At 56.9% G+C, this 22,644-nt stretch overlaps 2 protein-coding genes across 6 annotated transcripts; one reads left to right on the top strand and one right to left on the bottom strand.

Moving 5' to 3' along the window:
- Nucleotides 1-650: 650 nt before the first annotated feature.
- Nucleotides 651-8,986, bottom strand: ALPL (alkaline phosphatase, biomineralization associated). Of its 2 annotated transcripts, none has more exons than XM_041419490.1 (12): nucleotides 8,856-8,986; nucleotides 7,896-7,987; nucleotides 7,705-7,824; nucleotides 6,611-6,723; nucleotides 5,852-6,026; nucleotides 5,588-5,763; nucleotides 4,178-4,321; nucleotides 3,967-4,036; nucleotides 3,178-3,312; nucleotides 2,341-2,532; nucleotides 2,138-2,257; nucleotides 651-2,039 (listed from the first exon to the last, which is right to left on the bottom strand). In XM_041419490.1, the coding sequence occupies exons 2-12, from the start codon at nucleotides 7,951-7,953 to the stop codon at nucleotides 1,789-1,791; spliced, it is 1,554 nt and encodes a 517-aa protein (XP_041275424.1). In that variant the 5' UTR covers nucleotides 7,954-7,987; nucleotides 8,856-8,986; the 3' UTR covers nucleotides 651-1,788. The 2 variants fall into 2 exon arrangements, with proteins under 2 accessions (XP_041275424.1, XP_041275426.1); XM_041419492.1 differs by having other exon boundaries at nucleotides 7,896-8,082; nucleotides 8,856-8,959.
- A 1,303-nt stretch (nucleotides 8,987-10,289) lies between these two features.
- Nucleotides 10,290-22,640, top strand: ECE1 (endothelin converting enzyme 1). 4 transcript variants are annotated; one of them, XM_041419471.1, is made up of 18 exons: nucleotides 10,290-10,394; nucleotides 13,435-13,521; nucleotides 14,436-14,577; nucleotides 15,274-15,486; nucleotides 16,791-16,915; nucleotides 17,196-17,405; nucleotides 17,497-17,688; nucleotides 18,204-18,346; nucleotides 18,432-18,546; nucleotides 18,746-18,856; nucleotides 19,108-19,206; nucleotides 19,321-19,398; nucleotides 19,782-19,885; nucleotides 20,089-20,199; nucleotides 20,328-20,395; nucleotides 20,472-20,662; nucleotides 20,755-20,850; nucleotides 21,125-22,640. In XM_041419471.1, exons 1-18 carry the CDS (start codon nucleotides 10,392-10,394, stop codon nucleotides 21,299-21,301), a joined length of 2,265 nt encoding a protein of 754 aa, XP_041275405.1. In that variant the 5' UTR covers nucleotides 10,290-10,391; the 3' UTR covers nucleotides 21,302-22,640. The 4 variants fall into 4 exon arrangements, with proteins under 4 accessions (XP_041275405.1, XP_041275408.1, XP_041275407.1 ...); XM_041419474.1 differs by lacking the exon at nucleotides 10,290-10,394 and adding an exon at nucleotides 12,290-12,392; XM_041419473.1 differs by lacking the exon at nucleotides 10,290-10,394 and adding an exon at nucleotides 12,866-13,000.
- The last annotated feature ends 4 nt before the right edge of the window (nucleotides 22,641-22,644 follow it).

Here is a 22,644-nt window from a genome sequence, read left to right as displayed (position 1 = left end):
ATCAGTGGGGGCTGTAAAAACACTAATTTTGGGGAGACATTTAGCCAAGTGTTGGGGTTTCACAGCAGCCAGGCCGAGCAAAGCCTTTCTTTGATGGTCCCTATTTTTGGGGTGCTGCAAGTACCCCAAAATATGGCAGGCGGTGCCCTCAGCCCCCCCAGAGTGCCTCTGTCAGCTCTGCTGGTCAGCCCGGCGTCAGGAGTGGCATTTGGCCACGGCCCCGTGGCCACCGGCGTCCTGCCAACCCCCTGGCCAAGGGAAAGTGGTTCCCACCCCCCTGAACCCCCAAAAACCACGCGGCACCCCGGGAGTGGTTAAACATAGCCCGGGCTGCCCGACTTCTGGGAAGTGCCAGCAGCTGGCCTCGCTCGGGATCCGGCGATGTCGGCACCGCTGGGGGGGCAAAGGGGGGTCAGGGCCCCCCAAATCCAGCCCTGCCAGGCTCAGAGCCCCCCAGATCCTGCCCTGCCAGGGTGAGCCCCCCAAATCCAGCTCTGCTAGGCTCAGAGCTCCCCAAATCCAGCCCTGCCAGGCTCAGAGCCCCCCAAATCCAGCCCTGCTGGGGTCAGAGCCTGCACCGCTCTGGAGGATCCTAGTTAATGAGGAGCTAGACCTTTAATTATAAAACTGGTGAATGAATGAAAAATGAGGGAGGGGTTTAGGGGGCTTGGGGGGGATTTGGGGGAGGCAGGGCAGTGTTTTCCCAGCCATCTGCACAAGCACAGGAGCTCAGGGGCACCGTGGGGCTTCTGCACATGCCAGGGGTCATTTGCACACGCACAGGGACTTGGGCACGTGTTTGCACAGCACATTTTCACGGTGTGCCACTCACAGTGACAGTCACACATGCACAGTGCCTCTTGCACATGGCACAGGGAATTCAGGCACAGTGACAGCTCCACGTGTGCAAGGCACTACTCGCCGTGACATCTCGGTGACATTTGCACACACAGGGCACCTTTTGCTCAGCTCAGGCAGTGTCTGCAGGCGCACAGTGGCATTGGCACGGTGACACTTGCATGTGCAAGGCACCGGACCCACACGCACGGTGACATTGGCACAAGCACAGTGACATTTGCTGGCTCCCAGCACCCTTTGCCCACCCAGTGTCGCTCCCAGCATCCCTCCAGCTGAGCAAGCTCTTTCCCCTTGTGACCCCACCTACTAATTATCCCCCTAATTACCTCACCCTAAAGAAGAGGGCGTGTCCCAGGGCGTCCCACCCCTCACATCCCGCTTTGCTGCCCTTACCCCCCTTCCACAACCCCAGCCCCAACCCCTCCCAAATCCCTCCCGGGGTAGCAAATTGCTTTAACCCGAAGAATTTTAAAACAAAATAAATCACTGAGGAGACAACAAAACCCAAGTTTAGGGACAAATTAACCCAATGAGTTAATTTTTTTTCCCATCTTCGTGTGGTCCCTGGCTCCCCACGCATGTGACGAGTTGGGCACCAGGGTCAGTCCTCAGCCAAGGGACCGCAGAGGCATTTTGGGACCCAGCCCCATCGCGTTTCACTCAAAGAGGGGGTTTTATCCGCCGAGGCTCCAGCTGCCATCCCAAATCCCGCGGTGGGTTTGGGATAGGCCAGGGAACGCTGCTAATTATAGGGAAGGAACCATGTATTTACAGAGGCAGCTCCCAGCACCAAACCACCGGCGGCTGCTTTTGCTCCGCTGAGTCTCTCTGTTCTCTCTCTCCTCTTTCCCGGGCGCTGCTGTCCACAGAAAAATAAAAAGGGGGGATGAATTAAAAATAAATCCCCCTCAGTGATTTGCAAGAGGCACTTTAGCAGAGGAGGAGGAGGAGGCCGAGGAAGGGCAGGAGCAGGGGGGTGGCGGGGCGGGCGGCGGCGTTGCAGTGGCCTCGGTTGGAGCCGATGCAGGCGGCGTAAGCCATGGCGTGGGGGATGTAGTTCTGCTCGTGGACCCCGTGCAGCAGGTGGGCCATGGGCCCGCGGGCGAACACGGCCACGTCCTCGCCGCCGTGGGTCTCCTGCCGCAGCGGCACGGCCGACTGCGCCTGGTAGTCGGCGTGTGCTGGGGGCAAACAGCAGAAGTGAGAACCGTTTAAGAACCCAGCTCCTTTTAGCCAAGTTAGGGTGATTTTAAGGGGTTTTGACCCGAAACATACGCACCAAAATCCACGGCAGAGACGTTTTCTCGCTCGCCCGCCACGATTTTATAGCCAGGGCCGTTGCCGTAGAGGATGGAGGTGAAGGGTTTGCGGTCCACGTCGCTCTGCATCGGGGCCAGACCTGGCGGTGCGGCACAGTCAGCAGGACGGAATCCCCCACGGTGTCCCCGAGCTGTCCCCAGGGTGTCCCCCAGCAGGGCTCACCAAAGATGGGGTTCCCGCGGGGCGTGTAGCCGCCGAAGGTGAAGACGTGCGAGTGGTCGGCGGTGACGACGCTGAGCGTGTCCTGGGTGGAGGTGAGGCGCGTGGCCAGCCCGATGGCCCTGTCCAGCTCCACCGCCTCGTGCAGCGCCTGCTTTGCCTTCCCCTCGTGGTGCCCGTGGTCGATGCGGCCGCCTGCGGAACCCGGCACCGCTCGGCATTGCCCTCCTCCTCCCAGCCTTGCCACCCCCTTTCTTCCCTTTCTGCGTCCCCCCATCACCCCATTTATCCCCCCCTTTTTACATCCCACATCCTCGCTTTTGCACCCCCATCAGCCCCTTTATGCCTCCTTTTCATCCCCCTACCCTTTACTCATTTTAGCACTCCACCTTCACCCCTTTTATCCCTCCCTTTTTTGCACCTTCATTGCCCTTGTTACCCCTCTTTTTGCATACCCTCATATCCCCTTTATCTGTCATTTGTGTATCCCCTACTACCCCTTTATCCTTCCTCCCTGTCATCCCCTTTTTTTGCACTCTATCTCCCCATTATCCTCCCTTTTTACACCATCACCTTTAATCCCCGTTCTTGTTCTTCCATCATCCCCCTTTATCATCCTTTTCCACCTTCCCATCCTCACTTTTTGTACCTTCCCTTTATTCAATTCCCCAACTTTTTGTATCCTCTTTTGCACCCCCTCACTCCCTTTTTTCCTCCCCTTTCTTTATCCCCATCACCCCTTTTATTCTCCTTTTGCACCCCTCTTTATCGAATCCCCCCTTTTTTCACCCCCCTTGCCACCTTTTATGCCACATTTCTGCATCCCCATGAAACTCCCACCTTCAACCAGGAGGAAGAACCCTCGTGGATTTTTCTGGAGCATCCTGATGGCCACGGACACCATCTCGCTGAGGGACGGGTCTGTATCGTTGTTCCTGTCCAGCTCGTACATCATGTCCCCTGGCTCAAAGAGGCCTGGGGACAGGGACACTGCTGGAGACATCCTTTTCCACCAAAAGAAAAAGGGGGGCCAAATCCTGCTCCTTGTGCTGACTCAAGTGTTTCACACACCACTGGATCCAGGAAGATTAGATAGAAACCGGACAATCCCAGCCCTTCCTTCCTCCTGCCCCGCTGGATTCCACATTCCAGTTGGGATGGGAATTTCGCTGCTGACAAAAGAACTGCATCCCGAGGAGGGAGATGTGTCCCAGGGTGGGAGCAGCAGCATCCTTGGGAGTGTAGCATTGTCCTTGGTGGGCAGCACATCCTTGAGGGCACACCAGTGTCCCCAGGGTGGGGCACTAGCATTTCCAGGGAAATTGCAGCCTCTGGGAGGTACCAGCATCCCTGGGGGCAGCAGGAACACCACCCTTTGGGGTGTAACAGCATCTCTTTGGGGTCTCAGCATCCCCAGAGAGGCAACAGGATCATTTGGGGGGTACCAGCATCCCCAAGGGAATAGAACCATCTTTGGGGGCTACCAGCATGTCCAGGACAGGGCACCCCCATTCCTTGGAGGCAGCAGCACCCTTCAAGGATAACTGGCCACTGCAGCTGCCCCAGCAGCCCAGGACAGGACAGGGGTCCCCCTAAAGCACCCAGGTGATGGTGAGCTGATGGACTCACCCAGCAGGAAGTCGACGCGGCTGAGGTTGAGTGCCAGCAGCCCTCGCCGGTGCCACACGTACTCGGCAACCTGGGGACAGGGAACAGGGATTGTCACCTCTCCATTGCTTCTGCCATCCCTGAGACGCTCCCCAAGATATTCTACCCCCAGGAATGACTCTGCAGGGTTACAGGGGGGTGATGTGTGTGCACAGCCACCCCCCAGAGTCACCTTGCCGCGGGGCTTGGCCTCCCGCCACGCCTGGACGAGGTTCCTGCCGTCCAGGCGGGTGCCCCGCTGCTTCTCCTCGTGGGGATATTCCACATCACTGATGTTTTTGGGGTACATATATTTCCGCCCGCCACCCAGGATGACCTGCAAAAGAGGGGTGGAAATTTAGTTTTAAATAATTTTAAATTATTTTAAATCTCCCCCTCCAGCTGGGGTTTAATGGGGGAAGACCCCGAAGGGGCGGAGCGGGATGTCCAGGAAAGCCCTGGAGTTGTGGGCAAAAACACCCGAGGAATTTCACCTTGCTCAAAATAACTCTGAATATCTTCCTATTAATTAAAATCCAGGACAAAAATAACCATTTTCACCAGGGATTTGGCTTTTTGAATATTTTTTTTCCCCAATCTGTGGGAAGGATGCTCCACATCGGGATCCCCACATGAACCCGCTGGGATGGAGCCCCATCCCGCAGCTCTCCCTGTTTGCTTTGGAGCCTGATTTATTTGGCCACTGTTATTTATAACCTAGCAGAGATTTTATGGTTTTTTTGTATTTTTTCCCCTTTTCTCTGCTTAGAAGGTGAATTATAAAGCTGCAAAACACCAACGCCAAAATTATTAACAAAAAAGAAGGGAAAAAAAGTCTTTTCCCCACTATATAATTATTTCCAGCCTGGGACGGAGTTAAAATTATATTAAAGGGAAAAAAAAACAGCAAAAGAGGCTATTAAAGAGCTAAATAACAGGCTGGGATGTTTTGCTTTGGGGCTATTTTGAAGGACAGAAGAAGATTTATTTACAGTGCTGAATTTTTGCATAAATCCACAGTAAGGAGCAGAACTGGGGGAAAAAGGAAGAGTCTTGGGTCTGGGAACTATGGGAAAGGAGGAGGCTAAGATGGATTTGTGAGTCTGGGGCTTGATACTACAGGTGCTTGTAGTCCAAGACCTATGTTTGAATTTCCTGGTCCCATGTCCACTGAAAGTGCTGGTACCTCACCCATGGTGGTCCTGATCCCATATTTGATGAGGGTCCCAACTCTGTACCCATGGGTGGTCCTGATCCCCCATCTGCTGGGGCTCCAACTCTGCACCATTGGGTGGTCCTGGTTCTGCACCCATGGGTGGTCTCAGCCTCACATCTGCAGGGGTGGTCCTTGTCTTGTACCCACTCACAGTCCTGACCCTGTACCCCTTGGTGGTTCCAGCCCAACATCTCCTGGGAGTCCTGGCTCTTCAACCACTGGTGGTTCCCGCCCAGCATCTCCTGGGAGTCCTGGCTCTTCAGCCACTGGTGATCCTGGTCACACATCTATCCACGGCCCTGTCCCCACCCTTGGATGACTCCAACCCCCACCCCAGGCTGTCCTGGTCCCATCCTCCTGACGGTGGGGCACATTCCTCATCCCTACCTCAATGTCAGGGATGTTCTCCACCAGCTGCCGGGCGATGTCCTTGCAGCCCCCCTCCAGGGCATCCGGGGGCATCTCTCCATCCGAGTACCAGTCGCGGTTGGCAGAGTGGGCGTAGGCAGCGCTGGGCGTGGCGTGGGTCACGCGCGTGGTGGTGACGATGCCCACGGCCTTGCCTGCGCCACCATTTCAGGGGACAATGCTGAGAACACCCCCAAAAACCACCTGCTGGACCTCCTGCCCAGGAGTCCCTCTGTCCCTCACCTGCCTCCTTGGCCCAGCGGAGGATGGAGGTCACCTCCTGGCCCTTGGTGGTGTTGCAGCGGTCCCGGGTGACACCGGCGCTGACGCCCAGCGTCCCCTCGTTGGCTTTGACACCGCAGAGGTAGGCGGTGGCCGTGCCCGCGCTGTCGGGCACCTGGGCGTTGGTGTTGTAGGTCTGGAAGGTGGGAGATGGATAAACCCCATCGTTATCACCACCATCATTGTCTCCACCACCCCCAGTGCCACTGACAGCCCCACCATTCCCACCCTGGGGCTTCCCTCCCTGTGCTGTTTGACTGCACCAGACCCCCATCCCACCTGTGTCCCCTCTCTTTTGCCCTTTGCCCCCCCATTTCACCCCCTGCTCCCTCCACTGTGGGGGCACATCCCCCCGCACTGCATTTTGCTGCTTTTAGCCTTTTTTCAGTCCATCTTTTGGCAGGCAGATGGAAGCCACTGCCACGGGCATCCCCACGGGGTGAATGGAGGTGGCTGCTGGCTTCAAATTTAATTATTATTTTAAAATGTTTTGTTCAGCAAGACGAGCCCAGAAGAAGCAGGGGGGTCCCGTGGCGTCCCGCAGCCGGCGGGCTCCTCCTGCCCCCCTCCCCGTTCCCACGGCCGGCCCCTGGCACGGCCAGCGGGCACCGGAGCCAGCTGCCTTCGCCCGCCCCTGACCTAATTTCGGCTCGGTCGATGCCGCCCGCCCGTGACCTTGCGGTGGGTGTCGTGTCCCCGTGGGTGCCCCGGGGGGCTCACCTTGGCCAGGGCCACGAAGGGGAACTTGTCCATCTCCAGCAGGCTCTCCTCGCCCTGCCCGTGCAGCTGCCCTTTGAGGATGCGGGCGGCCGTGACCGTGGAGACGCCCATTCCTGCGGGACACCGTCAGCCGCGCACGGGCAGCCCGGCGGCGGCGGGCAGCGCAGCCCGCCCGGTGCAAACCCCGCTCATCCCCGCTCACTGCGGACCCCGTTTAGCCCGCCGTCCAGTTTATCCCATCGCTCGGTTTATCACGGCAATCAATTTTTTGCAAGCCCAGTTTATTGTGCAGCCAGTTTATCCCGGCTCCCAGGTTATCCCAGTTGCAAAGCCAGCTTGTCACAGAACCCAGTTTATTGCAACACCCAACTTTTTGCAAATCCAATTCATTCCAGCACGCGGTTTATCCCAGCACTCAATTTTTTTGCAAACCAAACTTATCCCAGCACCCACTTTATTGCAATCCCAGTTTATGCCAGCACTCAAATGATGGCAAAACCAGTTTACCTGAGCACCCAATTCTTTGCCAATTCAGTTTATCCCTGCACCAGGTTACCGCAATTCCAATTCATTGCAGCACCCAGCTCATGCCAGCACCCAGTTTATTGCAACCCAGTTTGCCCCAGCACCCAATATTCTTTGCAAACCCAATTTATTGCAGCACTCAACTTTAAATCCAGTTCATACCAGCACCCAGTGTACCCCAGCACCCAACTTAACACAAACCAAACTGATTGCAGCAACCAGTATTTTTTTTGCAAATCCAGTTTATCCAGCACCCACAAAATAAATTTAGTTTACTGTAAACTCAATTTACCATAGCACCCATTTTTTTGTAAATCCAGTTCATTGCAGCACCCAGTTTACCCTAGCACAGACCTTTTTGCAAGCCCAGTTCGTGCCAGCACCCAATTTACTGGAACCCCAGTTTCTCCCAGAACACAACTCACCACAGCACCTATTTTTCCACAACACCCAATGCGTGAAGCCCCAGTTTGTCCCAGCACCCACTTTAATGCACCAACTTCATCACCCCCCGTGCCCCCCAGCCCTGCTGCCCCCACCCTGGGGCGGGTGCTCCCATCCCATCTCACCGTCCCCCAGGAAGAGGATGAGGTTCTTGGCCACGTTCTGGTTGAGGCGCTGGAGCCGCAGCGCGTTCCGCAGGGTCTCCTGCGCCTGCCGCCGCCAGTACTCGGGGTCCTTCTCCCTCTCTGCAGGGGAACGGGCTCATAGCACCCCACAGCACTGCTTTTGGGGTGCTGCCCTTCCAAACCTCACCTACCTGGGACCAGCGATGCCGAGCAGAGCTGGGCGAGGAGGAGGATGAACAGAGCCTTCATCCTGCGGCGCTGAGCTGGTGCTGCCAGAAGAGAGCTGCGAGGTGGGTGGCACCGGCTCGTGCCTCAGTTTCCCAACGAGACCTTTGGCCCGGGGTCAGCCAAGCGAGGACGGAAAGAAATGTCCCCTCCCTACACAGTCACCGATGTGACCCCCCTGGGGACATGCCAGCTTCCCCCCCCCCACCCGCCTCCCTGACCATCAGTCCCGTGAGGTGACACCTCACTGTCACCAACCCCAGCTGGGGGAAGCCGGGATGGCCCCTGTGGCACAGTGAGATCCCCACCACATGGCCATGTCCCCATCAAATGTGTGTTCCCCTTCCATGCCCATGTCCCCATCATGTGCTTGTGCACCTCTCGTGTCCCCATCATGTGTCCCTGTCACCTCTGTGTTCCCATCCCACGTCTCCACTGCACATCTGCAGTCCCATCACACACCCGTGTCCCCACCACGTCCCCTGTATGTGCCATGTCCCTATTGTTCCCATCACACACCCCTGTCCCCGTCCTCATCACACACCTGTGTCCCTGTTGCATTTGTCCCTGTTGTGCACCCATGACCCCACATGACCACGTCCCATGACACATCCATGTCCTTGCTGCACGCAATCCCGTGTCCCCATCCCGTGTTTGTGTGCCCACCACATGCTCGTGGCCCCACTGCACGTCTATGTCCCTGTTGCACACCCAAGTCCCTGTAGCATCTCCATGTCCCTGTTGCACACGCACGTCCCCACCATACTCCCGTGTCCCCATGGCACTCTCGTGTCCCCATCACCCCCGCATCCCCACAGCACCTCCCCGCCGCCGCACGCCCCCTCACCCCGCGCTCCCTGGACAGCCTCCCTCCCTCCTTCCCTCCCTCCCCCGGGATGGCAGCGGTGGCCCCCGGGGGTCCTTACCGGGGATGGGGGCTGTCACACTCGTACCCGCACTAACTTGAATCCCTACACCCACGTCCCTCTGGGCGGCGGGAGGAGGCCGGGCCGGGGGGACCGCGAGCCCTTAAATCCCCCCGCACCCGGCCTTCGCCTCCTCCTCCTCCTCCCCTTCCTCCACCCTCCCCCTGCTGCCAGCAAGGGGGGGCGGGAGGAGAAAAGGCCACAACTGGGCTTACTGGTGCCCTCTGCCGGGTTATACTGGGAGGACTGGGAGGACTGGGGAGCACCAAGCCCGGCTATAAGTGCTGAGCAGCCCTCCCCCGCTTCACACGGGGGAATTTGGGGTGCCTCTTGGCGGGGTAGATGTGTGTTTTGCCGGATTTTGCATTATTTTCACCCAAACCGTGCTAGCGGCACCAGCGAGGTGTTGGGATGGGGGTGATGGAGATTAGTGGGGTCTCCCTGCCTCAGTTTCCCTGCACGGGCTCCTGCAGCAGCCCACGAGAGATCCCTGGTGGGATCCCGCGGCATTGCTGTAGGTTCCACAATAAACACGGCGTGGTGACGAGGGCGGGGGAAGGGGGTGACTCCCTGCCTCAATTTCCCCGTGGCGTGGGCCCAGGGGACTCCATGACCCACGGAGCCGCCCGTGACCTCCCAGAAGGTGGCGGTGTCAGCCCAAAAATCCGCTCCCCGGGAGCTTCGGGGTGCCACCGAGGGAGCCCCAACACGGCCGCGATGCCAGGGGACGGGCACGGCCCCTTGCGGACCCTCCAAATCCCTCCGGAACCCTCTCCCCTTCCCCCTTTCCACCCTCTCTTCACCCCTCTGCACCCCCGGCACTTTCGCAGCGCAGCAGAAGCGATTTGCAGCCCCGTGGGTGTGATGAGCGCGTCAGTGCTCAGCCCGCCGGGGCAGCGGTGGCACCGCGCGTCCCCATCCCTGTCACCACGGCCGGGCAGCCGCCGGTGCTTTCTGCCGTGGGAAAGCTCACGCGGGCACACTCGCACAGCTGCGGGCACTCACGAGTGGGAGCACAGGCGCGCTCCCGCGGCCGCCTGTGCGCGCTCTTGCACGACTGCGCGCGTGCCCGTCGGTGGCCCCGCCGGCTCGGCCACGCGCGTGGCCGTGACGGGCACGCTCTCGCGCGTTCGCACGGGTGTGCTCGCGCGGCCGGAGCCCCGCGCGCTCGCCCCGCGGCCCCACGCGCTTTCGCGCTTGCACGAGCGGCCCCCGTCGGGATCGCGCCTTGCGCGCTCGCCCCGGGACGCCACATCCCCTCCGGCCGGGGAGCCGGGGCTGCCTCGGGGGGATGCTGCCGGCAGCGCCGGGGCACGTGGGACCCCCCAAACGGGGCTTGGGGCCCTCCGAAAGAGTTAAAGGAGGCGTGCGGGAAGCCCGTCCCTCCGCGGCCCCATTGGTTTCCCATCCCAGGTACATCCTTTGCTCGTCACCCTCGCCACCCTCGCTAGGCCGCGGCGGCGTCACGAGCGGTGCCGGGGCTCAGCGGGCGCTCGCCCCATCGGGGCCGGGGCCGGCGGGAGTGGGGTGACGGCCATGGTGAGTGGGGGGGCCCAGCGACACCCCCAAATCTGGGGGTGGTTGAGTGGGGGCCGCTTGGCCGAAGCGGTGCGCCGGGTGATGCATCTCCCGTGGGATGCTCTTTGTAACCCCATAGGACCCCCCCCACTGCATCCCGAGGGACCCCCCGGCATCCCCGCGGGACCCCCTTTGGACCCCCGAGGGGCTCCGTGAGACCTCATTAGACCCTTAAGGGATCCCCCATAGCATCGCATGGCACCCCCCTAAGACACCCCCAGGGACCCCCACTACACCCCCGAGCACCCGTGGGTGCCCTACTCGGGCCCCCCCACCGCGTTTTCTTTGTGGCCAGGGGGGCCACCAGGTGGAGACCCCCAAAGTGGGTGCCCCTCTCCCCGGGTGCTCCCTCAACTTCCGCCGCCCCCAAACCCACTCTTGTTCCAAACCCGCGGGGGTTTGCACCGTGTTTCCCTCTGCAAAGAGAGGGGGGCGCCCCCCACCCAGCTGAACCCACTTTTCTGGGGCTGTTTGCGAACACCCCCAAACTGGGTTGTACTCCTCCCTATTTTTTTTTTTTAAGTTTAACCCTTTTTTTGCTGCTTTTTAAGCTTTTCTCAAAAAATTACTTTATCTGCAGTCAGGGCTCCCTACAAAACAGAGAGCTCCCCCAAAACACTTTCCCAGCACCCCTGATTAGCACCGGCACCCCTGATTAACACCAGGAGTTGCTAATTACCCCCGGACATCCTAATTGGCAAGCTGAGCCTGGCTGGGCGCTGGCTGCGGAGGTGCGGGGGCACCCATGGGTGCCGGCGGTGGGGCGGGTGGGCACCGCTTTGCCAGGCGGGGCTTTGGGGGTGCGGGGGTGACTTGGGGGGCTCAGGGTGGAGTTGGGGCGTTGGAGGGGCTGGAGGGAGGCGAGGAATCGCCATGGCGATCGTGGCCGCGGTTGCTCCGAAATGGCGCCCGGACGGGAATTGAAAGCAGCCGGCGGAGGCTCGGGGTGCCCGGTACCGGCGAGGGGCTCCCCCGGCGGGGCAGAGCCGGGCGCTGGGGGCCCCCCGGGCCTTCCTGGGGGTGTGCGGGCTCCGAGCACGTGGGGCTTATTGTTTATAGAGAGAAGGAGCGATTTGGGGTAAAACCAGACTATTTAATGCTGAGATTCTTATAAGTTGTAAAGAGAGTGAAAAATCCCTTCCGCGGGGGTTTAAAGTGTGGGTGCCCCCCACCCTGTTGGAGCGGGGAGAATGCATTTTTACTCGGATTGAAGCAAATAACGACATGGAGGGGCGAGGTGTATGACAAAATCTACCCCGTTTTGCCCCACAAAAAGGGGTGCTCCCGGCTTCACCTGCTGGAGAGGGTGGGGAGCACTCCGAGGTGCTACTATGCCCCCAATATGAAGGATATGGGTGTTAAAAATACCTCCCGGACCTGATTTCCCCTCAAATTAAGGATGCTGGGGGTCGATCCCAGTGCCTCTCGGGGGTGTTTTGGGGGAACTCGGGCTCAGTTTGGATTCTCTGATGGCTGGTACAGAGTTGAGCCAGCACATCTCTTGTGAAAGGAGAACAGAAAGGGATTCTTTTTTTGGTCTTTATCCTTGTTTTCAGGCTGGGGTAGGCGGGGTGGGGGATCGCTGAGGGAAAAAAAGATTGCATTTCCTCAGGAAATAGAGTGAAAGCTGGGATTCCAGGAATTTGGTGTTGCAGAGCCGTGGGGGCTTCATGGATCCCACCCCCCCACCGCGTGATCGGGGATTTGTGCCCCGAGCTGCCAATTTCAGCCATGTGCGAAGTACTAAAATAGGTGGAAAAAAAGTGAAAGGGGTTGGGAAAAAATAGGATCTAAACAGAGATTTTCCCCACGATAAAATCTTGCAGCTGAGGCTCTTTCGCCTCACGGTTCTCAGGCTCCAGGCGGGTGCCCAGGGGAGATTTTGGGGCTGCAGACAGAGATTTCGGTACAACTAAGGAGGGAAACCACCTCTTTGTTTTAACCCTTTTTCTTCCCCAGGTGGGTTTCGTGGTTAATTAAACTGAGGCTGGGATTTGGGATCCGGGGAGAGGATGAGACTTGTTATTAAGTGTGCAAAGGGGGGGGCGGTGGAATGCTGCTATTGGAAACAAGGCTGAGAACCGGTGCTTTCATTCTGCCAGGAGAAACTGAGGCACGGCTGTGCGGGGTTTGGATCAATTCATCCCTTTGGGATTGATGGCAGCGGGATGGGGACATCCAGATGGGTTTAAGCCCCCTCCCCGCGCTGATTGCGGGTGAAGGGTTGTGAGTGGTGCTGCTTGGGCCATCAGTGGCAGGGTCAGGGTGGATTTTGGGGTGCTCAGCCCCTCGGAGGGGAGTGGAGGGTTGTTTGCTCCATCGGGAGACAATCCGGCTGGATGGCAGGGCAGTGCCAGGGGGAAGGAAACAGCGGCGGCGGCACGATAAGGGCCGGCTGCCAACCCGTGAGGTTTTCCTTGTTTTTCTGCCGGGGATGAGATAAGAGCCGGGCACAGGCACAAGATAATGCCCGGGGGACACGGCGCCGGGAGGCAGCCCGTCCACAGCTGAAATTCCTGGTGCTGTCGTCTTTGGGTGCTCGCAGGGACGTCTCCGGCTGTTTCACGGTGCGCGGGGTTCGCAGATGGGGCGTAGAGCGCGGGCGAGCCGGGAGTGTCAGGGAGAAAAGCCATTTTCTCTGCTGCCAGCCTTTCCCAGGTGCCTGGCACTCCGGGGTTCCCTGGCACAGGGGGGTCCCTCTCCCCGCTGCAGGGCGGAGGTGGATCCGGCTTTATTCCAGGCTGAAGGGGAGGTTGCACAACCCGGCCCCGGGGGAAAGTGAGGCGGGTTCGGGCTTTGCTCAGCTCTTGGCTCCGGCCCTCTTTGCTTTCCATAACCATCCTCCGGCGTTTGTGTAGTGCTTTACTACCTCAGAGCCATTCGGGATTTTGCTCCTCGGTGGAGGAGGTGGCTTTAGAAGGTGTGTAAACCTTCCTTCTCCTTCATCTTCTTCCTCATTCCTGGGCCACTGAGCACCTCTGTTGCTGATCTCCCTGTGCAGATGTCGACCTACAAGCGGGCGACGCTGGATGATGAAGACCCCCTGGAGTCCCTTGGTGACGGTGATGGATACCCCAATGGCTTTCAGGTATAGCTTCATGTGTCTTTTAGGGAGGAAAAAGGGGATTTTGTGTCCTGGCAAGCAGCAAAGGGGGTGCAGAAGGGTTTTCTACCTTTGACCAGTGTCTGGGGGGTAAAGTCCAGTGTGGGCAGAGCCATGTTGGCTCCTGCCACTGCTGCCCTTCGCTCCCCTTCTGGCACAGGGAGCCAGCAGGGCCATATCCTGCCTGCACTGTTTCAACACTCCCCAGTTTTTCTGCTGCCAAACCCCTTCCCAGCATGGCTGGGGTGAGCAATTATCGAAGCACTGGGAGTTTTGTCCCCACACAAAAGGGGATTAGGTTAATTCCTCCCCAAGCTGTAGGAAAGCAGCTTAAAGAGGGCTGAGGGTGGCAAGAAAAAACCCCACCGCTGCCAGTGTCCAGCCTCACTAGGAAAGGTTCAGGTCTTGTGAGACCTTCTCTGTCCTGGCCCCAGTCCCAGCTCCATCAGTCTCTAGAATGGTGGTTTCTGCCCCAAATGTGTTTTTACTTTTCCCGGCGGGGCTGTCTCTGCTTGCCGTCACATCGAGATGTTTCCTGGGGATGTTTTTTGGCTGAGTGGGAGTATCCTGTTAAGGCACTTTTCGATGCAGCCCCCACCCTGTCCCAGTGCTGGCAGTGGGGATGGGGACAGCTGTGGGGTTACGCTGTGCTCAAGGAGGGAATCAGGGTGGCACGGGACAGCAGGTGAGCCCTCCAAAGCGCTTGTCCCGCTCCCTTTCCTGCCATTGTGCCGCCCTTCCTGCCCGGTTTCTGGAAGGCAGCTGCTGCCTTTCCCAGCCCAATCCATGACGGATCCCTTGCCGGGGCTAAATTTCTGCTGTGGGCTGTGGGAAGCAAAATGGGGGCTGCGTCAGTGAGTTTTTCTGCCAGCGGGGAGACGACGCTGCTCTTCCCGCAGGTGAACTTCCGCGGCTCACGGGGCAGCCGGGGCTGCTGGGCTGAGCGGACACGTGCCGAGAAGCAGCTGGTGGTGCTCGTGGGGGTGCTGGCGGTGCTGCTCATGGCTTGTCTGCTGGGACTCATCTTCCAGTACAGAGCCAGTAAGTCCTTTGCTCATTTTTTGGGGACCAAAACTCCCCCAGGAAAGGGAGGATCCTGGGCTCAGCTTCTGCATATGAACACCGAGGCAAAGCAGCTTATCCAAGCAACCAGCAGGGATGGTTTGTTCAAGCTTTGAGCAAACAACTGCACAGGGATCCTGCCCCCTTGACCAGAGTGGTTTGCTGGGGAGTTCCCAGAGTACACGGGTGGGATGCTTACCTGCACTCCTCACCTCAGGACAGGATTGTTGGGTATCAAACAGGATGTTCAGGTGTGGGGTGGGATCTTTGGTCTCAAGACAGGATGGTCACCTGCACCTCTTCACCCTAGGGTGAGATGTTCAGATGCAGGATAAGGTGTTTCTCTGATCCTTTATCCTGGAACTTGAAGGCTGAGCACAGGATGGACTGTTTCTCTGCATCCTTCACCCCAGGGTAGTTGACTGGGCACTGGGCAGGATCTTCGGGCATAAAACAAGATGCTTGCCCTGGGATGGGATGATAGGGCAGGATGCTCAGACATAGGTGAGCATGCCAGTCCATTTGCTCGCCCTAGAGTAGGGTGGTAAGGTACAAGGTGGGATGCTCAGGAGCCAGGTGAGGTATTTGCTTGCATCCTTCAGCTCAGGGCAGGATGCTCTGTGGTGCCGCTCATTCTGCTGCAGCAGAGGAGCTGAACCTGTCCCTGCCCCCCAGGGCCACCTGCCGTGTGCCTGTCGGAAGCCTGCATCTCCATCACCAGCTCCATCCTCAGCTCGCTGGACCGCACAGTGAATCCCTGTGAGGACTTTTTCAGCTACGCCTGTGGGGGCTGGATCAAAGCCAACCCCCTCCCTGATGGTCACTCACGCTGGGGCACCTTCAACAACCTCTGGGAGCACAACCAGGCCATCATGAAGCACCTGCTGGGTGAGTGCGTGGGAGCGGTGGGACCCCGCAATGCTCAGGGGCCCTGTTGGGTCCTGGGGATGCCAAAACCATCTGCATGGAAATTCGAGTTTGGAACTGACCTTCAGCGTCAAACCAGTCTGTGACACACATTCTGTGAGGACACTGAGAAACGGATCCCAGCTTTGTTTGCTTTCCTAGATGGTCCTGAGATTTTTGACTGTGGTGTTGCTAGTCTGTGGTGCTGAGTAGGGGAAAGGCCTCTGCTCTGTAAACCCCGTGGTGACATTCCCAAGAGCTCTGAAATTCAGGATGTGTGCTCCAGACTGCATCCAGAGGCTGTAGTGCCCCAGTATCACCCCAAGGATATATGTTTTTTCTGTGTTATAACATCCAGCCTTTGTGAGTAGCCTTTTTTTGGGGCTGGCTGCCAGTATGGCCATTTTTGAGGGGCCAAAACTCCCCCAGCAAAGGAAGGGTCTTGGGCTCAGCCTCTGCGTGCGAACACTGAAGCAGAGCGGCTTATCCGAGCAACCGGCGGGGACGGTTTGTTCAAGCTTTGAGCAAACAACTGGCTCCTTATCAGCACTTTCCACTGCGCCAGGGCTGATTATCTGGAAAGAGAAGGTTTGGGAAGAGTGTTGTCTTTTGAGAGAAAGGGGGTGGCGCGGGAACAGCTTTGTCCCTGGCTTTTCCCGCAGAAATCTGGCGCTGGTTTTACCGGGAGAAGAGACTGGGCCTCCAGCCAAGTGGTCGCGGTCGGCATTTCCTTGAATTCCTTGGAGCTGAGGGACCTTTAGTTAATAAAACCACACAGCTGGGAAGCCAAAGGTGCAAGCTGTGTCATCAGGAAAATAAATAAAAAAACCCCAAAAACCCTCTGGGGAAGCAGAATTTTAGCTGGGGAGATGAAAGAAGGTTTTGGACGCAGAGGAGAAAAATGGGTTTATTGTTCCTTTTTGCAGGAATAAATAATACAGGTCTGGGGGGCACCAGCACAGAGGCAAGGGCAGCACTCGGGGCTGGATGATGCTGGGAATATCAGAGCTGCTGGAAAAATAAAAATGCCTTTTTTTTTTCTTTCTTTATCTTTTGTTCCCAAAGAGTTGGAGCAGTCACTGTGGGTGGGAAACGAGAGGTGGGCCAGGGGGCCAGGAAGGGATGGGGCCAATGGGATACCCTTGGGGTTATGCTGGGGACTATTGGGACAATCCTTGGCACCTTTTTGGAGCCTAGCCTTGCCCAAAATGGGGCTGAATCCTTCTGGGTCCAGCAGATGCCCATCCCTGGAGCCCCATGTGATTCTCCCTGGGTACCTCCCACAGAAAACACCACGGCCAATGTGTCCAGCGAGGCAGAGCGCAAGGCACAGCGCTATTACCAAGCCTGCATGAATGAGAGCAAGATCGAGGAGCTGCGTGCCACCCCGCTCATGGAACTCATCCAAAAGGTTTGTCCCACTCCTTGTGGAAAAGCCATCTTCCCTCTGCAAAATGGGGGAAAAAGCTCAGTCATGGGCAGTCCCAGCAGCCTCCATACTCCATTCTTGGTGCTTCCTGCATAAAAGCATCCCCCAGGTCAGGCAGGCAGAGGCAGGGATTTATAATCCTATAATGGGGCTTTTTAGCCCCCTTGCAAAATGTTTCCCCCCGGGATGGATATTGAGGGGATATTGAAGGAATTTCAGGTGGTTGTTTCTTACTCAAAAGTTGGTTGCTGTCTATCCCCAGCTGGGTGGCTGGAACATCACAGGTACGTGTGCCAGTGACTTCAACGAGACACTGCGGGAGGTGACGGCGCATTATCGCACCTCGCCCTTCTTTTCCGTCTACGTCAGCGCCGACTCCAAGAACTCCAACAGCAATGTCATCCAGGTGGATCAGTCAGGGCTGGGCCTGCCATCACGGGATTACTACCTGAACAAGACGGAGAACGAGAAGGTGAGGGTGTTGGGGGAAATGTGGGTTGGCTGGGGGGATGCCGTGGTTGGGTGGCACCTGCCGTGCTGATCCCACCTGTCCGACCATGCAGGTGCTCGCGGGGTACCTGAACTACATGGTGCAGCTGGGGATGTTCCTGGGAGGCACTGATGAGGAGTCAACGCGGCAGCAGATGCAGCAGATCCTGGACTTTGAGACGGCCTTGGCCAACATCACCATCCCGCAGGAGAAGCACCGGGATGAGGAGGTCATTTACCATAAAATGACAGCAGGAGAACTAAAGGTAGGAATGGAGCTGGCGAGCTTCCCCATTCTGCTGTGGTTTGGGAAGTGGGGTGGATGGGTGAAGGTGATGCAGCTCCTCTGGGAATCCTGACACAGCCTGGGAAACTCTTGTGCAACAGCTTGGCCTACTTCCTCCTTGGGGAAATCCTACCCTGACCCTTCCTCCCAGCGTCTGGACCACCCCTGGGGCCAGCAGTTGTCTTATTGCAGCACTTACGTCCTTCTGGGACTGCTGCCCTTGGATGTCAGCCTGGTCACCTCCCAGTGTCCCCAGAGGGGCTGTATCTTGTGTCAACATCTCTGACACCCACCCCACTTTCTTTTCCTTCTTTGTGGGAGGAAATTGTTTACTCCCCTTCAACCTTTCAAGGATGCTGGTGTTATAGGAACTGGCCTCTGCAAAATCAGCTGAATCCATCAAATGGAGATTGATACAGCCAGTTCCAGCTCAAGAAGCAGCTGCCACCCCCTGCAGTGGTTTTTAGGTCCATAGCAGCACTGTGGCTTTTGCAGGAGCTGGCACCGGCTGTGGACTGGATGCCCTTCCTCTCCACGGTCTTCTACCCTGTGGAGCTCAACGAGTCAGAGCCTGTTGTGGTCTATGCCAAGGAGTACCTGGAGCAGGTCTCTGACCTCATCCTGGCCACAGATAAGTGGTGAGAACCCCCAGCCTGTACGGAGACCCGGGTACCCAGGGTGGGGAGGAATGTGCTATTGCCTACTCACCTCCTCTCACCATAGTCTGCTCAACAACTACATGATTTGGAACCTGGTGCGGAAAACCAGCCCACTCCTTGACCAGCGCTTCCGGGATGCTGAGGAAAAATTCATGGAAGTGATGTATGGGACAAAGAAGGTGAGGGTGAAGTCCGCAGCGCACCTGAATCACCATTAAAATGGTGATGGCTTTTTATCTCAAGGCCCTCTCATCCAAACAATAGAGATGTGGGGCTTTTGGGGTGGCAGAGGGTTGGGTGGCAGAGGTGGAGCAAGGGTGGGAATGTGGAGGGCTTTGTTCTGTGCTACTGCTGATGACCACCTCCTGTCCCATGCAGAGCTGCCTCCCACGCTGGAAGTTTTGCATCAGTGACACGGACAACAACCTGGGCTTCGCCCTGGGGGCCATGTTTGTCAAGGCCACCTTTGCTGAGGACAGCAAGCAGGTGGTATGTCCCCAAGGGAGCAGCATGCGAGTCCCGTTGCTGGGAAAGCCTCTACAGTGGTGGAACTGTCGGGGCAGACAATGTTTCTCTGTCCACTGTGTTGCGTTCACTGTGCATCTCTGTGTGCTGGGTTTTTCACCATGTGTTGTCTTGGCCTCCCAGCCTCTTCCTCCCTGTGGTGTGAAGGTCCTTGACCTCTCTGGGACAGGAAGCCAGCTCTTTGGACTGACGCTGTGCTGCCTTGTTTTGTCTAGGCGGAAGAAATGATCGCAGAGATTAAAACTGCCTTCGAGGAAAGCCTGGAGACCCTGCAGTGGATGGATGAAGAGACAAGGAAATCAGCCAAGGAGAAGGTGAGGTGCTAGTGGCTGCGCTGGGAAGAGGGTGAGGGTGGAAGATGGTGGAACAGGGCGAGCCTGTCCTCCATCTCTGGCACTGAGAGCACTCTGGTCCTTGTCACCCTCCAGGCAGATGCCATCTACAACATGATTGGCTATCCCAAATTCATCATGGACCCCAAGGAGCTGGATAAAGTGTTTAATGACGTGAGTTGGTCAGATATGTCCTCTGGGTTTTCTGTAGGAGGTACAGGATGTGTCTGTATCACCATGGCCTCAGGGCAGCCTTGAACCCCCGGTTTCCTCCAGAAGGGTCTCACTGATGTCCTTGCCCCTTCTCTTGGGACTTCTCAGAGAGCTGTGGGCCAATCCTGGGGTGGCTGGGGCTCTTGGGATCCCTGCCTGGGAAAAGGAGGAGCCGTTTTCCGTAATGGTGATTCATTGCCCTCCAGAGACTCCACAGATGCTGGAGAGGAGGAGAAACAGGAGAAGCCATAACTCTGCTGGCTCTGGAGGCTCAGACATGACTGTGAAGGGAGGAGTGGGGCTGGGCAATCACCACACACCAATCACGCCTTGTTCTTTTGCAGTATGAGGCTGTGTCCGACCTCTACTTTGAGAATGTCATGCAGTTTTACAACTTCTCAGCCAGGGTCACGGCTGACCAGCTCCGGAAACCACCAAACCGGGACCAGTAAGTCCTCTGCTCCACTTCCCTGTTGTACTCAGTGGGGAATATCAGCACATCTGGAGCACTGGGATTTGGTGTCCACCAGCCTGTGCTGGTTTTGAGGAGATAAATTTAAGACAATGGCTTTGCAACATAAGTGGATGTTGTTGGAGCAAACACTGGCAATGGCTTGTGTTGCCATGTTGGTCGTGTTCGTGTTCCTGCAGGTGGAGCATGACACCTCCGACGGTCAACGCGTATTACTCTCCCACGAAGAATGAGATTGTCTTCCCTGCTGGCATCCTCCAGGCCCCCTTTTATACCCGTGCATCCCCCAAGTAAGAGCCATGGGAAAACAGAAAGGGCAGGATTCCCAGCTTTCCTCCTATATCCAAATCTCTGGCTAAGTTTCATGGCTTTGGAGAGCAGAAGCTGCTTTCTTAACCTCTGTATTACCCTCCTTCAGGTCCCTGAATTTTGGTGGGATTGGCGTGGTGGTGGGCCATGAGTTGACACATGCTTTCGATGACCAAGGTACGACCACGGCCAGGTGGGTGGGCAGCTGGAGGGGTGGCCAGTATGAGATGAAGAATCCACTGTGGTTTTGCAGGCCGGGAATATGACAAAGATGGCAACCTGCGTCCCTGGTGGAAGAATTCCTCCGTGGAGGCCTTCAAGCATCAGACAGCGTGCATGGTGGAGCAGTATGGCAACTACACTGTCAACGGTGAGGCAGTCAATGGCAAGCACACCCTCGGGGAGAACATCGCCGATAACGGGGGCCTCAAGGCCGCCTACCGGGTAGGACCACAGGGCTGGGGAGATTCGAAGGGGGACATGGTGTGGTGGGATTTGTGTTGTCTCCTGAGCCCACTGTGCTCCCTGGTTTTCAGGCATATCAAAACTGGCTGAAAAAGAATGGGGATGAAGAAACACTCCCAACTCTTGGCCTCACCAACTACCAGCTCTTCTTTGTTGGTTTTGCACAGGTACATGTGGTGACCTTGGGAGGGTGGAAACAGATTTTTGGAGGTGGAGCATGCCCAGATGGGGTTGGGAGGGTGTGATGGCAAAACGGAGTCCTCCAGAGATGATGTAGTGGATGGAGAACGAGATTGGGGTGGTGCTGGTTACAAAGGAAGACAAAGCTGCAGCTTGAGCTGCCTTGGCCCTTGTCACACAGGCAGAAAGGTTGGATTCAGCACCGAGCTGGCCCCATGGTGATGGGTGTCAGTACTCAGGCCCCTTGTGCTCTGTTTGCAGGTGTGGTGCTCAGTTCGCACTCCAGAGAGCTCGCATGAGGGGCTCATCACCGACCCCCACAGCCCCTCGCGTTTCCGCGTCATCGGCACCGTCTCCAACTCCCAGGAGTTTGCAGAGCACTTCAGCTGCCCCCCAGGCTCCCCCATGAACCCCCTCAAGAAGTGTGAAGTCTGGTGATGGGCGAGTGCCGTAGGGAACCAGCAGCTGGTTGCTTTGTCCTCTGCCAACAGCTGGGCTTCCCCAGTCCTTTGAGGCTCAAACCACTTCTCCATGCCACGGAGAGCCCAACTCTTCAGCCGGAGCAGTGTCTGTGCCTCTGGCATTGTCCGAGGTTCAATCCACTGTGAAAACTCCTCATCCCCCTGCTTGTTGGTGAAATGACTTTGGTTTGGGGGTCTCTTCTTTCCCACCATGACCAGGCCAAGTGCCGAGGCACAGGCATCTGTGGGCACTGCCTGTATTTACACACACAGCGCTCCAGCCTGACCCACCACCTGGAAACCCCCTCTGTTTTGGAGGTGATAAAGGGAACCCCCAGCAGCAGCAGGTTTGTCTTCGTGTCTAAATACACCTGATGTTCCACCTTCTGTCCAAAGATACGCACATGAGGGTGGAAAATATTTTAAGATATATTTTTTTGGGGTGGGGGGAAGGGGAAATACATATATTTTTTTCATGTGTTGTGGAATACACTGGAAATTTTCAGGGAAAATGCATTTAAAAGCCTTTTTTAGTAAAAGATTAGTATATTTATTAATTTTTTTTACTTAGTGCAGCCGTAGGTGCAGTACCCTGTGGTGACAGTTCCTTGGCCGGGGAAGCTGGGTAGGGCTGTGGATATCTTTCCAGTCTTGGATCCTGTGTTTCTCTGGGAGGAACTATCCTTAGAGGATGCTGATGGAAAATTAGGGACAGCAGGCCTGGGTACAGGGCTGGAGGATGCTGCAAGTCACAGAGGCTGTGCTGGGATGCTGCAGCTCCTGGGATTAGCTTTAATTTCAAAGCGTAAAGGGAAAAATTGACGTAACCAAAGATGTAACCAAGGTGGTGATGGGGTGGATGAAGCATCCTGTTCTCCCTCCTCTCTCCTCTGAAGCCAGGCCAGCCAGGATTTCCTGGCCCTAAAGCTTCCCAGACAAGTGCAGGCGGTTCCTGCCACTGCTTCTCTCATGCTGAGCCTGCCCTCTGCCTGGGAAACTGCAAGCCCCAAAAAGCACCATGTGCCCCCAAAACTCTGTCCCTCCACAGCTGGTTTGGCATCAATGTGAGAAGTGATCAGGATGGGGTTGAGGAACTGTTTTAAGGGATGTTTTTAATACTTGTTTTGGGGGGGAAGCACTGACAGGAGCTCAGGTGCTGTGTGTTGTCTTCTTGCTCTAGACAAAGCAGAGACATAGAGGGATTTTTAATATTTATATGTAAAGGGAGAGATGGAAGGGGCTGGGTTTTTGTAACTATTTTTTCACCCTACGCGTGAGGCTTATTGTAATTGAAATAATAAATACTTTTTACTGGATTTG

This window comes from Onychostruthus taczanowskii, unplaced genomic scaffold, assembly GCF_017590055.1.
Source record: "Onychostruthus taczanowskii isolate IOZ18803 unplaced genomic scaffold, ASM1759005v1 scaffold61, whole genome shotgun sequence".
Lineage (NCBI taxonomy): Eukaryota > Metazoa > Chordata > Aves > Passeriformes > Passeridae > Onychostruthus > Onychostruthus taczanowskii.
Note: the sequence above shows the minus strand (reverse complement) of the source record. Positions and strands in the feature narration are given on the sequence as shown.